At 44.7% G+C, this 15,181-nt stretch overlaps 2 protein-coding genes across 2 annotated transcripts; both read right to left on the bottom strand.

Annotated features, from left to right (window-relative positions):
• Positions 1-6,257: 6,257 nt before the first annotated feature.
• On the bottom strand, positions 6,258-8,261 carry hoxb5b (homeobox B5b). Its single transcript, XM_076760265.1, has 2 exons — positions 7,664-8,261; positions 6,258-7,195 (listed from the first exon to the last, which is right to left on the bottom strand). The coding sequence occupies exons 1-2, from the start codon at positions 8,259-8,261 to the stop codon at positions 6,948-6,950; spliced, it is 846 nt and encodes a 281-aa protein (XP_076616380.1). The 3' UTR covers positions 6,258-6,947.
• Positions 8,262-9,485: 1,224 nt separating this feature from the next.
• Positions 9,486-11,292, bottom strand: hoxb6b (homeobox B6b). The gene is made up of 2 exons (XM_076760004.1): positions 10,851-11,292; positions 9,486-9,742 (listed from the first exon to the last, which is right to left on the bottom strand). The coding sequence occupies exons 1-2, from the start codon at positions 11,290-11,292 to the stop codon at positions 9,486-9,488; spliced, it is 699 nt and encodes a 232-aa protein (XP_076616119.1).
• Positions 11,293-15,181: the final 3,889 nt, after the last annotated feature.

The raw sequence follows: 15,181 nt of genomic DNA, 5'->3' as shown, positions 1-15,181 counted from the left end.
AGCGATGCCAGAGAGGCCATAAATTACTCGGGCAAAGAAAGCTATCAGTAATTTAGTCTGGGGGCTTTTTTACACGCGCACATACCGAGTGCATTACGTCTTGTTTATATAATGAGGTCTCTTTTTTTGTTTTTTCTAATTGAAAGGAGTGATCCGGCAGAGTCGTTTGGAGGCTGCAGCGGTCAAAAGTCTGCATGCAGAAGTTCAGACTGCGAGCTGCTGTCTCGTCACTGCTGCAGGGGATCGATTGGTCGCTTTGATCTCTCATCTTCACGTTTTGCTCGATCGCTTTGATTGGCACTGAAGGCTAATATTTAACTAATTAATGCAAATGATCACCTTTGATCCCTGAGCCGTGGTTTGGACGCGGAGGGAGCAGTTTGGGCTTTTGTGCCAGAATGAAAGTGACAGAAGCTTCTTGTTTCTCGGCTGCGGTGTGAGGAAGCTTATTTAGTTTAATTCTAAACGCAAAGTCGAGTAAAACGTCTCGGTGGCTTCAGAGAAACATCTAAATATGGACGTGCATTCAGTTGCCAGTTTATTAGGTACACGTGGCTGAAGCTGTAATATAGAAACATCAGTGTGACTGAATTTACAACAATGGCACCTGAGCTCCACACGCAGATGAAGGCCGTGAGATGTGGCTGAAAGCTCTGGAAATTTCCAGTGAGTTGACCTTTTTGCATTGTCTAATACTGAGAGGTGTTTTTAGTATTTTGTCCTCACTGCATATCAGTGAGGTGTACCTAATAAACTGGCCACTTATATGCGTAATGCGCCGTAAATCTCACTGAGAGCATATGGTGCAATAAAAAGTGCCATATAAATACAAAGAAAATCAGCAGTAAGAGCTCTGTCTTCAAAAAGTCCGGGCCGTGCTGTGATATATGAGGCAGCCTGAGAGGAAGAGGAGGAGGAGGAGGAGGGTGAGGCTGGAGGAGGACATGCAGATGGACCGACGTGATAAGTCAACGCGCCGAATGAAGACGCTCAGTATAAATATAAATTCATGTTTGATCCTCGTGGCCTGCAGAGGGTGACACGCGGTTATCATTCAGATGTGACAACATCCCTGAGCTGCACTTTACGTCCCATCTTCATCACCACGGCGAGCTCCACGCGCCTCACGCTGCCTGTGCGATCTGTGATGGACGTGCGCGCGCACACACACACACACACACACACACACACACACACACACACACACACACACACACACACACACACACACCCCACCGCTCAGTCCGCAGGCCTGCTGACAAATGCAGCCCTGCAACCCCTCTTGTCAATTAGCTGCAGGAGCAACGTGTCCGCAAGGAGGCGATTTATGGCTCTGAATTAATTCAAAGACAGTTGAATCAACAATGGAGCGATTTCCCACAGACAACATGAGCAATAAAGACAATTCATAAGTCAACCGATAAATAAATAAATCTAATTAAAATACCGTTAAAATTTGGCAAATTTCCTAGTTTTCAGCTGAATCCGGATCAAAGTCATGAAGAACAGTCACATTTCACTGATGTAGTTATCAGAGGAGTTTGTTCATGTCAGCATCCCTCCCTCCTCCTGCAGGCAGCGTCAGTGGAGGCTGCTGCATGAACAGACCATTCATTATAAGACGGTAAAACCTTGTTGTGATAATGTAAAATATTTCCTCATAGGAGAAGTTTTAATGGCTGACAACGATAATAATGATAAACACGTTTTTATCTGCTTACGGCCACATTACGGTGCCTTCCTGTCCCACCGCCCACTCCGTGATTATCCCCTCAAACCCAGACTCCGCCTCTGCACTCCTGCTCTCAGCACACAGAGGAAAAAAAAAAAAAAAACATCTTTGGTAAACTTACTGTTTTCTTTTGGATCTCATCTCCTCTTCGGGACAGATCCTCGCTGCAGTCTGTTTGGAGTCTCTTGGAGCTGTTTGCTGAGGTCCTCCTCGCATTTCCCTGCAAACTAAAACTCCTCCTCGAGCACAGGCAGCAGTTCAGCGCCGTGAAAAGAAGATAAATGATGAGCCGAACAATGCCCCGCATTGAAGGCCTCTCCTGCAACTTTCACAGATGTCATATTCTCCAGCAGTGTGCGGCTGGAAGACAAAAAGAGGAGAAACACTCAAAGCGGCGGATGGAGTCTGGTGCGGGCCTGCAGCCCTGCGCGCACAGAGCCCCTCTCACAAAAACAGGCCAGACATCATCACGTCCGCAGCAGGGTCCAGATCATCTGCCCTGAAATGACACTGACGGACATGCAGACAGCAGTTAGTGTTTCTCTGCCCTTTAAATGAATGGTTTTCTTCCTCTGGGGGTGAAGTGTCATCACCTACATACTCCCCAAGACACGAATTTGTGGCTGCTGTTGTATTTACACAAATTCGGATCTACAGGGTATATATAGATGACAGGTCGCCAGCCTGTGAGCTGCAGGAGCTGCGGCCTCCCAACAACGTCTGGACAGTCTTTCATTTTTCAGACCTCCTAACCCGGACCTTGACTCTAAACCCTTTGTAAATGTCTTTTTAAAAAAATCCAGTTTTCTGGAGTTTCTATCAGTTTGGAAATGTTGGTGATCCATCCATAAAAGCTCCTGGCTGTGTGTCAGTAGATCATCAATAAGAGTTTCATACATCAGTGAGCAATTATTAATGCTAATAAGTCATGAATCCACCACATCTGTAGTTCTAAATACTGGCAAGGCACTAATAAAGGATTTTTTTTTTTTTTTTTAAATGCTAATAATTGTTAATAAAGAGCTTTAATCCAGAAGTCTTCAGTTGTAATTGTTAATAAATCATTAACTAAAGGTTTAGTCCACCAGGTGTGAAGCTGTAAGTGTTAATAACTCATTAATAACCCACCGATCCAGAGGTTGCCATTATTTAATGCTTACAATGGATGAAACATCAGATAATGATTTATTAACCATTAATAAAATCACTCCTGTGTGCTGTGCCTGTAGATCTGGACACATACTTTATAGCTTTTTTACCTTATGGGCTTTTTATTGTGTGGTGGTTGGTATAAACATGTTAAAGTCACATTATGAGCACTTAGACTGTCACAGCCGACAGACAGACACAGACAGTAAGTATGAGCTGTTCTTCCTCTTTGACTCCTTTTTAAATATTTTTTCACCATAAAACTCAAGTTTCTGCTCCCTTCAGGCTCACGGGGGTGGAGGAAGTACTCAGATCCTTTACTGGAGCGAAAGTACCAATAACACAACGTTAAAATACTCCATTACGAGTAAAAGTACTCATTCAGCAGGAAAATGCCCCTTTGAGTGATGAATTATTATATCAGGTTGTTGATACTGATGCATCAAATAAGCAGCATGTTCCTGCTGTAGCTGTCCAGGTGGAGGACCAGTTTAGATACAGGTGTCTCCTGGAGTCTTTGGGTCAAACCCCTCCAAGGGGTCATGAGGTAAATGTGAGGGGTCATGAGATGATTAATGGGAGAGAAAAGAAGAAGAAGAAAGGCTCTGCTGCACAGGACTCTTAGCATGTTTCGGACATTTCTCTAGTCTTTTGTGAAATATTGAATAATTTAATGTCTTCTGGTTTCCAACAGTTGCTCAGATGAACAGCTCTTAAACATCTGGACACTTTTTGGAACCACTCGTTTAATCTTGAACCAAGTGTTGTCTGTGCAAGCGTGTCCTGTCTTCATGCAAACTCTCTGAGAAGTAAAAGATCGCAGCTGTCAGAGGAAGTCCAGCGTTTGCCTCTGAGACACTGAGTACGCGTTTAAAGTAGCATGAAACGGAAATACTCCAACTGTACTTCAGTGCAGTACTTGAACAAATATAGTCAGCTGTTTACTGGAGGAATACAGTGAAAAGGCAGAGCTCGGCCTGATTTGTGCTGAAGAGTCTCACCCTCAGCTCAAAGTGTTTGGGATTAAACGGTGATTGTCTCCACTCAAACCTGAAAAGCTCACTCGTAAACACTGACTCTGGTTTTCTGTGTTCTGCTCTGTAACCTACATACCCCCGACGACAAGAGGCCGAGCCAGAAAAAAAGAAGCCATCCATCATCCGCCGGGCCGGTCTGAGGCGCCCTCTGCTGGCCGAACCGCCGCTCTACAGCTGCAGCTGCAGTGGGCTGGAGTCCCTCACAGGCTGCCAGATGTTGAACATCCAGGACTCCATAAACCAGCCCCCCAAAAAACCGTTCAAGGTGACACTTGTTTCATGTATTTCATCGCTCTGATTAAACGAGGCTGCGTCCAGTTCAGTGTGAGAGGAGCATTTAAAACAGCTGCTGACGTGAAGTTTGACTCTTTACTTTCTTGGATTGTTAAATAAAAGCAGGCTTCTCATTTAAATTTACTTTTAGAACTGATTTGGCAATTTACTATTTAATTAACTGCGCTGAACCTGAAGCTGCATTAGGAAACATGTTTAATTCTACAAATATAACCCGTGTGCGCTTTACATAGTGTCTGCGATGCTTTATGGCGGCCTTTAAGCCTTATTATTCACTGGATATCTCGGAGCACTTTCTATGCACATTTTTAATCTATTAAACGAATCTCATTTGTAAAGCAGAGCCACAAAAGAGGAACTAAAACATGTTCAGTGTGTGGCGTTTTTGCACTGATTTGGTCAAAGCTGGCTGAAATTTGAAATATATTAGAGATAGAAAACATTTCATTCCCTCATAAGCAAAACAGACTCTCTCTCTTTTTTTTTTTTTTTTTTTTTTTTTTTTCAGATGTGAGAGTGGATGGTGACGGTGCAAAGTCTGGCAGCGGTGCGCTTCCTCCTGACGCATCTGCGGCTGCAGTCTATATGCAGTCTACTGACCCTGCGATGATCCCCGCCGGTATGAATTATGCATGAGATCCGGGTACAGATTACCCCTATCAATATGCAATACTCATTACGCTGGTTAAATTGCCACTTAATAGTTATGAATATGTGGAAAATGTCTGGGACCCATATAGCCCACCACTGATTTTAACTTTTTTTTTTCTTTTTTTACCTGAAATGAGTTTGAAAATATTGCAGAAGTCTCATAAAGCCTTTAGTTTCCTGAAGATAATATCATTATGTTTTATTAGTGGCCGGCAGACAATGCATGCAGCCCACACAGCCTGAGATTTCTTTATGGAAAATCAGTGAAGCTTGTGTCCAGCTCGCAGTTGTCCGAGACTTCACCTTTGGCCGCTCGGTGACTGGACAGATCGGGATAAATCACTCCGGCACCTCGCTCAAGTTCGTTTCATGTCAGCTGCTTAAAGCCTGGAATCACTTTCAAGAGATTTTATTTTCTTCTCTAAAACATTTTTCAGTTTGCAAAATGAGGCACTTTGTGTGTCTCTTTCTATAATAAAAATAAAAGTACAACAGCCTGTAATCAGTACGTGCCACTGCTGCAGTGTAGAGGCCCTTATGGAGCCCTTTCCAAACAGCAGAAGTTCTCACATTTTCTTTTTAGCAAAACATTAAAATGTCAAATAATTTGTGTTCTTCTGCGGGTGAAAATGTGCAAGAAATCCGGCTCAAACTGCAGGAGTGTAAACAACATTTAAAATAAAAAAAGTCCAGTCAAGACTCCCTTTAAAAAACTGCCAAATTTAATCTGACATTTTAAAATAAAATCCGAGCAGCCACAGTATTTTATGGAAACCGTTTTCCAAGTTTCTCCAGCATCCTCAACTGACTACATATGACTGGACATCACTTCCTTCCCCAGTCCAGCCTTTCCAGTCCCATCCATGCAGTTAAGCCGTCACTTTCATTCAAGGTTGTGAATTATATAGTACATTGTCTACTCCCCAAAACCATAAAACCAACTTTATGGACCTCACGTGACTTTTCACAGTCTGTAAGTAATATAGGCCTATACAATCTTTGGCAAGGGGGGATTTTTACCAACTTCAGCCTTGCCTATATACCTGTAAGCCAAAGCCACTCTTTTTTGGGGGATTTTAACACCAACATATTTCCCACCTGGCAAGCGCGCATCTCGCTGCAGGGAGGTCAGAGGAGGTAAGTTTGAAAAAGTCAGATATTTCTCTTTTCTGCGTCACTTTGCCTGCTAACCTGAGCCAAAAAACGAAGCCGAAAATCTTGTTGTTCCCGTGACACTTGTACAATTCCTCCAGGTTAATCATTAGCGAGTTTAGATCGGGTCGAAAGCGAAGCAGAAGCTTTTACGCGGCCACTTAAAAACCTAACAATAACCCTAAATATGACCTGACTTTTCTCTGCATTTATTCTCATTGATAACACAGTCGAGACACGTTCAAAGCAATTGAGAGAAACTTTATTTCCAAGCGCTATGAGTTCACTTACAAATACAAAAAGCTTATTGGCGAAAAAAGCTTACATCACTGCCTATCCACAGAATAACCCTTTGCACTAAAAATTTATCACATTGACAGGTTGAATACATTTGCATTGCTCATAATTAGTTCTAAACAATAATAATAATAGATGCACAAAATATCCTAGAGCTACACATTGGCTTGTTTGTGAAGGTTTATGGATCTGACCACAAGATAACCATCAAAAATAGCAGGAAAAACTCACACTAAAGCGCTTTGAATGGCCCCGGAATACATTAGGTTTACATTCAATGAAGAGCAGCATATGGTTTGGAAACTTTTTTTTCTGTGTGTGTGTAACTGTACAATGAATTTACTCCTGTTATAGACCGTCACAATAAAGAGCTCAAGTTGAAACACCTTCAAAGAGAGAGCAAAAAGCATGGACAATTAATCCCCCCAACAATATTTACATCTTCTTTTTCCCAGCAGGACATCTAAGCTATCATAGTACAACAACAGTCAACTAAAAATGGCATTTTAAGACCACAGAATACTTCTTTTTCTATCACAATAGCATGCTGGAAGGTGCTGCGCTTTCAATAGCTTTACAGTACTCATGGATTTTTTTTTACTAGTATTTTTATTTTATCTGCGCCAAAAAGTTATTCAGTTGTGGAAGGCGCTGCCTCCTGTTACAAGACTCATGCTTTTCAGTTTATTGTCCTTCTTCCACTTCATCCTGCGGTTCTGAAACCAGATTTTGATCTGTCTTTCGGAAAGACACAGGGCGTGGGCTATCTCTATCCTCCGCCGTCTGGTTAGGTACCTATTGAAGTGAAACTCTTTCTCCAGCTCTAGCGTCTGGTAGCGGGTGTACGCAGTTCGGGCCCTTTTCCCATCAGGTCCAGTCATATCTACAATTTTACAGAAAATCCAGAAAATTAGCAACTGCACTGAACAACAACAACAGAGGAGAGGGAGGGGGGGATTTGACTGCTAGGCTGTTTTTTGGCTTCAGCATGAGGATGCGTGATGGACAGAGGGGTCACAACATGGAATGAGCTGATGCAGGGAGGAAGCATGCAAGCACCACGACACACACCGACACTCCGCGGCTCTTATTCTCGAGCTCTCAGCCAGTTTGGGCCACATTTAAATGCCCCAAAAAATCCACATTTCACAACCCGTCCTCTGTCAGGCTCCAGCGGCAGTTAACCTCATCCCCCATCCAGAGCAAACAATCCCATAAACACTTTACAAACACTGCCTTTTTCCCAATCATCCACACCAGCCTGCTCACTCATGCAACACTTGACAGATTTATGGCACACCGTCAGCGTGACATCCCTCAAAACAAAATATTATTAGATGTGTAAATATACCATGGCTTATGTGCAGTTTCCGCATCCAGGGGAATATTTGTGGCGACTGGCAATCATTTGATGTGGGAGTGGAGGAGGTGGCGCTGGGGTCCTGGTGCTGCTGCTGCTGCGCCCGCGGTGCCGTGCTGGAGCCGCCGCTGCCGTGCGCGCCCTCCTCGGTCTCGGAGGCGACGGTGGCGTCCTCTATCTCCGTGAAATGAGCGCTGTTGCTTTTGTTGAGATTGCCGCCGCTCGAGGTCGTGCTCCGGTCAGAGGGAGGAGAGGGGCTTTTTAGTTCCAGCGGCTCCCGGCTGGCCGTGGCGCACGACGGCGGCACTGGATCTGGAGACGAGAGCGAGCAGTTGGGCGTCTGTCTGTAGCGGGCGTCCGGCGCGAATCCCCGGGCATCCTCTCTCACGGCCCCGAAGTGGCTGCCGGTGTTGGTGCGGTTCACGGTTAGGTCCATGCCATTGTAGTTGTAGCCGAAAGACCCGGAGTGCATGGTGCCAGGGTCTCTGAAGGAACCGCTCACAGCGCCGTTAGTCCCATAATTTAGTAACTGATAGTCGGAGCCATTTGGATAGCGCCCTGAGAACGAGTTTACAAAGTAAGAGCTCATTTGCTTGGATTTTTAAAGCCTCGATTTGTAGATCTTTGTCGCTATAATCCTGTGTGCTTTCACGATTTATGGATGCAATCATGAATTATAAGCAATGAAGCCCTACTGTACTTTGCCAGGTATGCGGCCAAATATGGGAGAGCGTTCGGGAATCACGTGCCTTTGTTGACCAGTCGTAAATCCTCACTGATGACTTCAAGAGGTAATTCATGCTCCATGGTTACAAATGATGACGAAATAATGGTCGTTAGGCTCCAGTCAATGGTGCCTCCCCGCTGCGCCCCGAGAGCCGTGCGGGCAGAGAGCGCCATCTTCCGGTGAGCGGCGGTAACGCCCCGCCGGGACGCGCTGTCAGGCCCTGGAGCCATCCATCATTTATGTAACACACTGATAATGTAGGCCACAAAAGGCTCAGGTAACACATAACAGAGACTTATCAGCCACACTGTCGGCAGTTTTTAACGCGCAGAGCGTCGACCTGCAGAGGATTTCAGTCTCTGTATCGTTTGATGTGAATCTGTTGGTTTATTGTGGCTTCAGAGGCGAAGCGGTGCCTCCAATAATATGAGTAATAATAGTGATAATAATGATGATGATACTGCAGTGATAATAATAAAAATAATAAGAATACGCATATTTTTCTTGAGCATGAACGACGCCACCAGATTTTCCAATATACATCAAAAAGCCTTTATTTCTATGTACAATTTCCTAAACAAAATATTGCACACAATATCCAGATGTGCATTGAACACAGGTGAACAACAATAAATAACATGAAACATTTTCTCATCTGTACAAATGTTAAGTGTCGATGGCACAGCTGTAAACAACAACAGACTATTATAGAGCAACTACACCACAAGATGAAGGACAGAGCCTGTTTAATGGCATGAGGGGAAACCAGAGAGGAGTAAAACTCAGTAGGCCTACGATGATGAGGTAACAACATTTTCAAAAACTTAACACTAAAAATTATTTACATTTTGGCGGATTTTGCATAGTCCCCTAAATAAACACACGAGCACAAGGACGAACAGAGGAGGACCTGATTTTAACCCGATGCAGACATTATTACCGTGCAGATACTGAAATAAAGTCTATCACTCTACACGTCTCTAACATGTGATTTTCAGCACTTTATATCTACAAAGACATAATACATGGTTTTATTTTAGGAGTGTGCACGCAAACACACACACACATGCCTTTCTCTGTGTCCTTTTAGCTCTTTTTCTCCGCCTCCTCCTCCTCCTCGGGTGTCTTTGAGGGATTCAGGAGTTTGTTCTCCTTTTTCCACTTCATCCTGCGGTTCTGAAACCAGATTTTGATCTGTCTCTCCGTCAGACACAGGGCGTGGGAGATCTCTATCCGGCGCCTCCTGGTCAGGTAGCGGTTAAAGTGGAACTCCTTCTCCAGCTCCAGAGTCTGGTAGCGGGTGTAGGTCTGTCGGCCCCTGCGGCCACTGTTGCCAAATGGACCTGAAACGAAGACAGTGGATTCCTCAATTAATAATGAAATTCTGAAGTGAGTTTTTAAAGTGTAGCCGAAAAATCTGCCCGAGAGTGGAGTCGAAATCTGTCTGAAAAAATTCAATAAAGCGGAAATTCAGATCTTTGGACTATTTAACTCCACATTACACTCCTAGAACATTCAAATTTAATGCTTGGCATGCATAAGTAATAAATTATGAGATAGTAATTAACTGTACTTCATTGTGTATATATATATTTTAAAATTCTCCTGTTCTAATCCAATACCAGCCTCTTCCTGTAGGTACGCAAATGTCTCACAGTGTCATTCAACAGCGTTTATTCATTGTTAAAAAACATTTTCCATAAAATCACTTTAATTTCTAATAATATTTCTTTATGATGAGCATGACATGCCTCTCAGTGAGGTCATAATGAGCATCACATACATTTTATTTTTAAAAACCTCCTGAATGATGTCATTAATGTGGCTACATAGCTTGGAGCTGAAAATGTGCACAATGCGTGGTGCGTTAAAGTGACCTCCTGGACTCTGTCCTCTCTCCTGTCATCAGTTTATTCTTCTCTAACATCACAGAGGGGATGTGCAGTCAGGAGCAAAGCCTGGAACGTGTTTCTTTTTTGAGATTTCCAGTGAAATGATATTTTCTGTCTTTGTGTTTTGGACGTTTAGTCGCCGTTGAGTCTTTCTGTGGTATTTATTGTCCCTCTGACACAGAAAAAAGGCCCATCCTGAAGCCGCCATGTGACACGGGCTAAGAGCTTTAAGTTGGAGCTCGGGTGATGTAGGCCAAGTCTGTATGTGCGTGCGTGTGTGCGCGTGCGGCTGTATGTATGTGACGATGATGAACTAGCCGAAGCCCTGAAGGCGCATGGAGACCCGCGCGCACTCAAGACAGCCTCAAACTATCGGTTGTGTGATCATCTGATTATTTTTCCGTGTCTGTGTCTAAACGTGAAGTCGGTTAAATGAGCTCTCCGCGGCTGAACAGGTAACCCTGCGAGGCTCAGGAGGCTCGCTCCGTCACGCGGAGCAGGACTCTGCACTCCGGGCAGCGTGACAACAACACAGTGAAACGTGCACTCTGTTACTCACCGGCGGAGCAGGCGTTCATCCTCTGCATCCACGGGTAGATCAGGGTGGACGACTTGTCGTCGATGCTGCCGCTCATGCTCACGGTCTCCGGGCACTCCGCTTTGCGCTGCTGATGCTCCTGAGTGACAAACAGCGGCTGGTCCTCGCGGCTCGAGAAGGCGCACGAGCCCTCCGCGTCCTTGTAGAAAGTCCCGACCGGGTTGTAGTCGCAGGGCGCTCCGCCGCCGGCCCGGCCGTAGATGGCCGCTGCGCCCGTCTGCTGGTAGTAGGACGCCGGGTAAACCTTCTCCTGCATGTTGGCCGCTCCATAGGTGGCCGCGTTGGAGTAGTGTCTTAACGGATCGGTGTATCCCGAGGAATATAACGGTATCTGACCCAGGAGAGAGTCCTGTCCTCCCGGTAGAGACACGGGAAAAGTTGAGTTAACAAAATAGGAACTCATTGGGTGGACAACGGGGTGTATATACTCCGGAGGAATATGATTTGTTGTCTTTTATAGTCCAAGTGGTTTTGCCATTACTTTATCCGAGATTTGGTTTTTGCTGAAAGGGGGGGTTGTGAGGTGCCACTGAATACAGAGGGGAAGTGTACCATCTGATCAACCTCTGGCCAATCACCGCCGTCTGTGCTTGCACTATTGCACCCATGGGGGGCTCTTGTTGCGCGCAGGGGTCCCCGGTGAATCGAAACGAAGCGCTCGAGCCTGTCGGTCTTTACGCACGCTCACGCACACAGATGCTGCGACTCACGGAAATGCAGTTACACTAAAAACAGAGTACAGCCTGGACAAGTGCTCCTGGATTAACTTTTCATTTTATGCAAATGCAGTCCAGTAAAACAGACGGAGTTCTCCCCCTCCGTAATAAACAAACACGCATGCACGCACTCTCCCTCCTCTCTCTTTCTCTCTCTCTCTCTCTCTCTTACACACACACACACACACACACACACACACACACACACACACACACACACTATGCAAAAAGGAAAAAAACAGCGCAGTGAAAACACTTTGCGCATTATTTCAAATTGCGCACAAATGACCGGCTAACACCTCGCTCTCCTCCTCTAACCTTCTCTCCCATCTTGTCAAATCATCTGCTAATAAACGCACAAATAAAAACACTGTATTCTCTACGCAGCTGCCAGGAATCCCATTAATGAGTGTTAGTGAGTCCAAATCGATGCAGAAAAAAAAGCTGCGTCACTAATGTTGATATTTCACTCTTTAAAAGGTGTTTAAAGGCTCCTCCTGGCTTCTAATTCAACGCCAACTGTGACTGAAGTCCACGAAGACGCGCGGGGAGCAGGAGGGAGGACACGCGCTTCCACACAGCTCATCATCATCATCATCATCACCACCATCACCCACCGTGAGCAAGTGGAAACTGATTCTCCATTTTTAAAATAACTGTGTAAGTATGAACGTCTGAAGGGAGCCTCAGTGTTTGTCCTGATCCTGATGTCATCAGCTCACCTGATCACTAACTGGATTACAAACACTGAAGCAGATCAATTAACTATTAGAGCTGTAATTAATATTATCATGTTCATTAACGTCCCTGTCAGCAGCTATTAGTAATATTCTGTTCATCATGTGTCGGTTAAGGATATTAGCTGCTTATTCTTATTAATAAACCCCAAATTTAGCGTCTGGCTCTGCAGTTAAAGCCTTTTATTTATCGTTAATAATACGATACTTCAGAATTTTCGTGCAAAGAAAATATGAATTTGTTAAATTAAGTGTTATCTTTTATATGTATGATGTTTCTAATTCCACAGGGATAATTTCTACATTTTTAATTAGCTTTCACCTTTAAAAAAGTTCCCCTTTTAGATAAAAAATGAATGAAAAATAACGAAATAAAGCACTGAAGTGTCCCAATAATACGAATCTTTCATTTATTACAGCGATTTGATTGAATTAGGCAGATAAATTTGTATATTTGTAGGCTGTTAATTTAGATAAAAACGAACAATCCGTTTTTTCCGCCTTTGCTTTTGCGTCAGATCCAGATGTGTTTTGGTTTTTTTGGTTGTTTTTTTTTCTGATCCGTTTGAGAAACATTTTGATTGAACCTCTGAAATGATCTCTGGCTTCAGCCTGTGCGCCAGGCCGCAGCCCCTGAAGCCCGACAGCTGCTGGACATCTGGAAGGTGCGAACAAACAGACTCACTGATGATTTTTACTGTTTTCACACATGACGGTGTTCGAAAACTGCAGCATCACACGGGGCGAAGGAAAGCGCTGCAGAGGCGCCACAAATCCAACAAAACGCTCAACGCAGCCATGAGAGACTCTGTCCGTTCTGACAAATTAAAAATAATCTCAAAGCAAAGAAAATATTTGTGCACAATTCTGAAAGATTTGGACGAAAGAGCCGCCAAATAACTGGATGAAGAGGCGGCGGCGCGCGACACCAACCCGAACCCTCTGACACAGAATAAACCCCGAATACAGAATAAAAGGAAAAAATAAAATAATATAAAATAAAACCAGATAGAATAAAACCTGCAGCAGAATAAAAGATGGATAGATGTCGGTGATTTTTAAGAAAAACCGCCTCAGCCGCAGCACAGGGCCTGTATGACCACCGCCACCACACCACCACCACCACCACCACCACCACCACCATCATCATCATCATCATCATCAAGTCAAAGTCTGGCCTGCAGCCGAAACCGCTCCTCGTTATATAACATCATCAGTCCATACAGGCCTCAAACTTGCCACATGAAGCATTATTTGCACACATTTCAGCGCAGACGCTGAGGCGTGTTGGCGCTTTTGGAGGCGCTGCGGCGCCTCACGGGTTAAACACACGCATCAGCAACTGGTTGTGAATCCTCACTCAGCGCAAGAAAGGAGAGAAGCTCTGCACTGGATAATTAGCATTTCTTAAATACTGATCTCCCCCATTTCCAGTCGTGTAAACATCAGGCCTGCGCTGACAGCTCAGCCTCAGCAGCGCCGCAGCAGCGCGCTTGTGCCGGCACATGAGCAGCGCGGCGCCCTTACCTTTGTTGATAATCCATCACTTCCTGTGTGGGTGCCACTCCGCCGAAGCTCCCCTCGCCTCCTCTTACGCCTTTCTCCCAAATTTCCCACTTTGTTCAAGTGATTTCGTGAAAGTAATCCCGCCATCCAGGAGTGTGATGATCCCTCATTTTCACGAACACACAGCCACACAAGTGCAGCCACATTAACATGGCGCACGCATCGCGCGGAGGCTCCATCGCGCACTTTTCGTGAAATTACGCACGTACGGCGGCCACCTTCCCAACAACACTGCGTACGCGTCGTGCATTTACAAAGAGCCAAGAAAAGGTTGTGTTACTAGTGTTAAGTGAATGAGCGCTGAAAACAGCAGCTGCAATATAACCTCATGGGAAATAAGTTCCCATTCCTGCTGTCCACATGACCGCCAGCAACCAATCCCGGAGCCTGGCGAGTCGTAAACTTCCATGGCAAAGTTGTAAATTTTCATAAACAGCAGCCGTTTTTGTGCTTTAGACGTGCTTTCTCATCGCCATCTTTATTTTCTCCAAGGCCTGAAATGTTTGAATGTGGTGCTGGATGAAAGCGCAGAGCGGAGAGATGAGGGGATGTGAGTGTTTGTGAGGCTGACGCCGTGCTGGATGTGGCGCACTTGGTTCTGTTCCAGCCTCTGGGCTCTAACCAAAAGGTCTGTACGGCTTCTTATCGTCCACAGCTGCCGTGTCCAGTTAGTTCAGTCTAATTACACGATTTCAGCTTCAATCCTCCTGAGTCCTAAAACGTGTCTGACCTCTTTCTTTAAACCTGTTTCACTTCCACTGCGCACAGAAATAATCGTGCCATCTTTGCGCGGATGATTGAGCGCATTTTTTTGCTTTCAGGCTGAAAGATTTTTGCTGTAAAGACTTTTATGATCCCTCAGAATGGAGGATTTCCTTCAGTCACCGCAGATCAATTTGACCATGCAGGCCAAAGATGGAAATGTGTTCGGCTGATTGCAGTCCTGAGGGGGATTTTAAGGTCAGGAAAACTTTCAGCAGCACATTCTTCTGCAAACTTTTCTATTAAAAATCATCAGGACAAAATTGAAATCTGAAAGTCGTCGAGGCTGAAATTCATTCTTTGACAACGCATTTCTTCTTATTAGTAGTATTTCGTGCGTCTTATTTCCGCTTTGGTTTGTTTAAAATGGTCTTTTTCTTTTGGCGTGCTGCTGATTTCCACCACCAACGAGGATTTTCGACATTTATAGACGCAATAAAACCATAAATTCCTGAAATGCAACACATTCTCTGTTCGCTTTGATTTTTTTATTTTTTTTCGCCTCCAAGAG

Source organism: Chaetodon auriga, chromosome 20 (genome assembly GCF_051107435.1).
Source record: "Chaetodon auriga isolate fChaAug3 chromosome 20, fChaAug3.hap1, whole genome shotgun sequence".
Taxonomy (NCBI): domain Eukaryota; kingdom Metazoa; phylum Chordata; class Actinopteri; order Chaetodontiformes; family Chaetodontidae; genus Chaetodon; species Chaetodon auriga.
The sequence above is the reverse complement of the archived record's forward strand: the minus strand, read 5'-3'. Positions and strand labels throughout refer to the sequence as shown.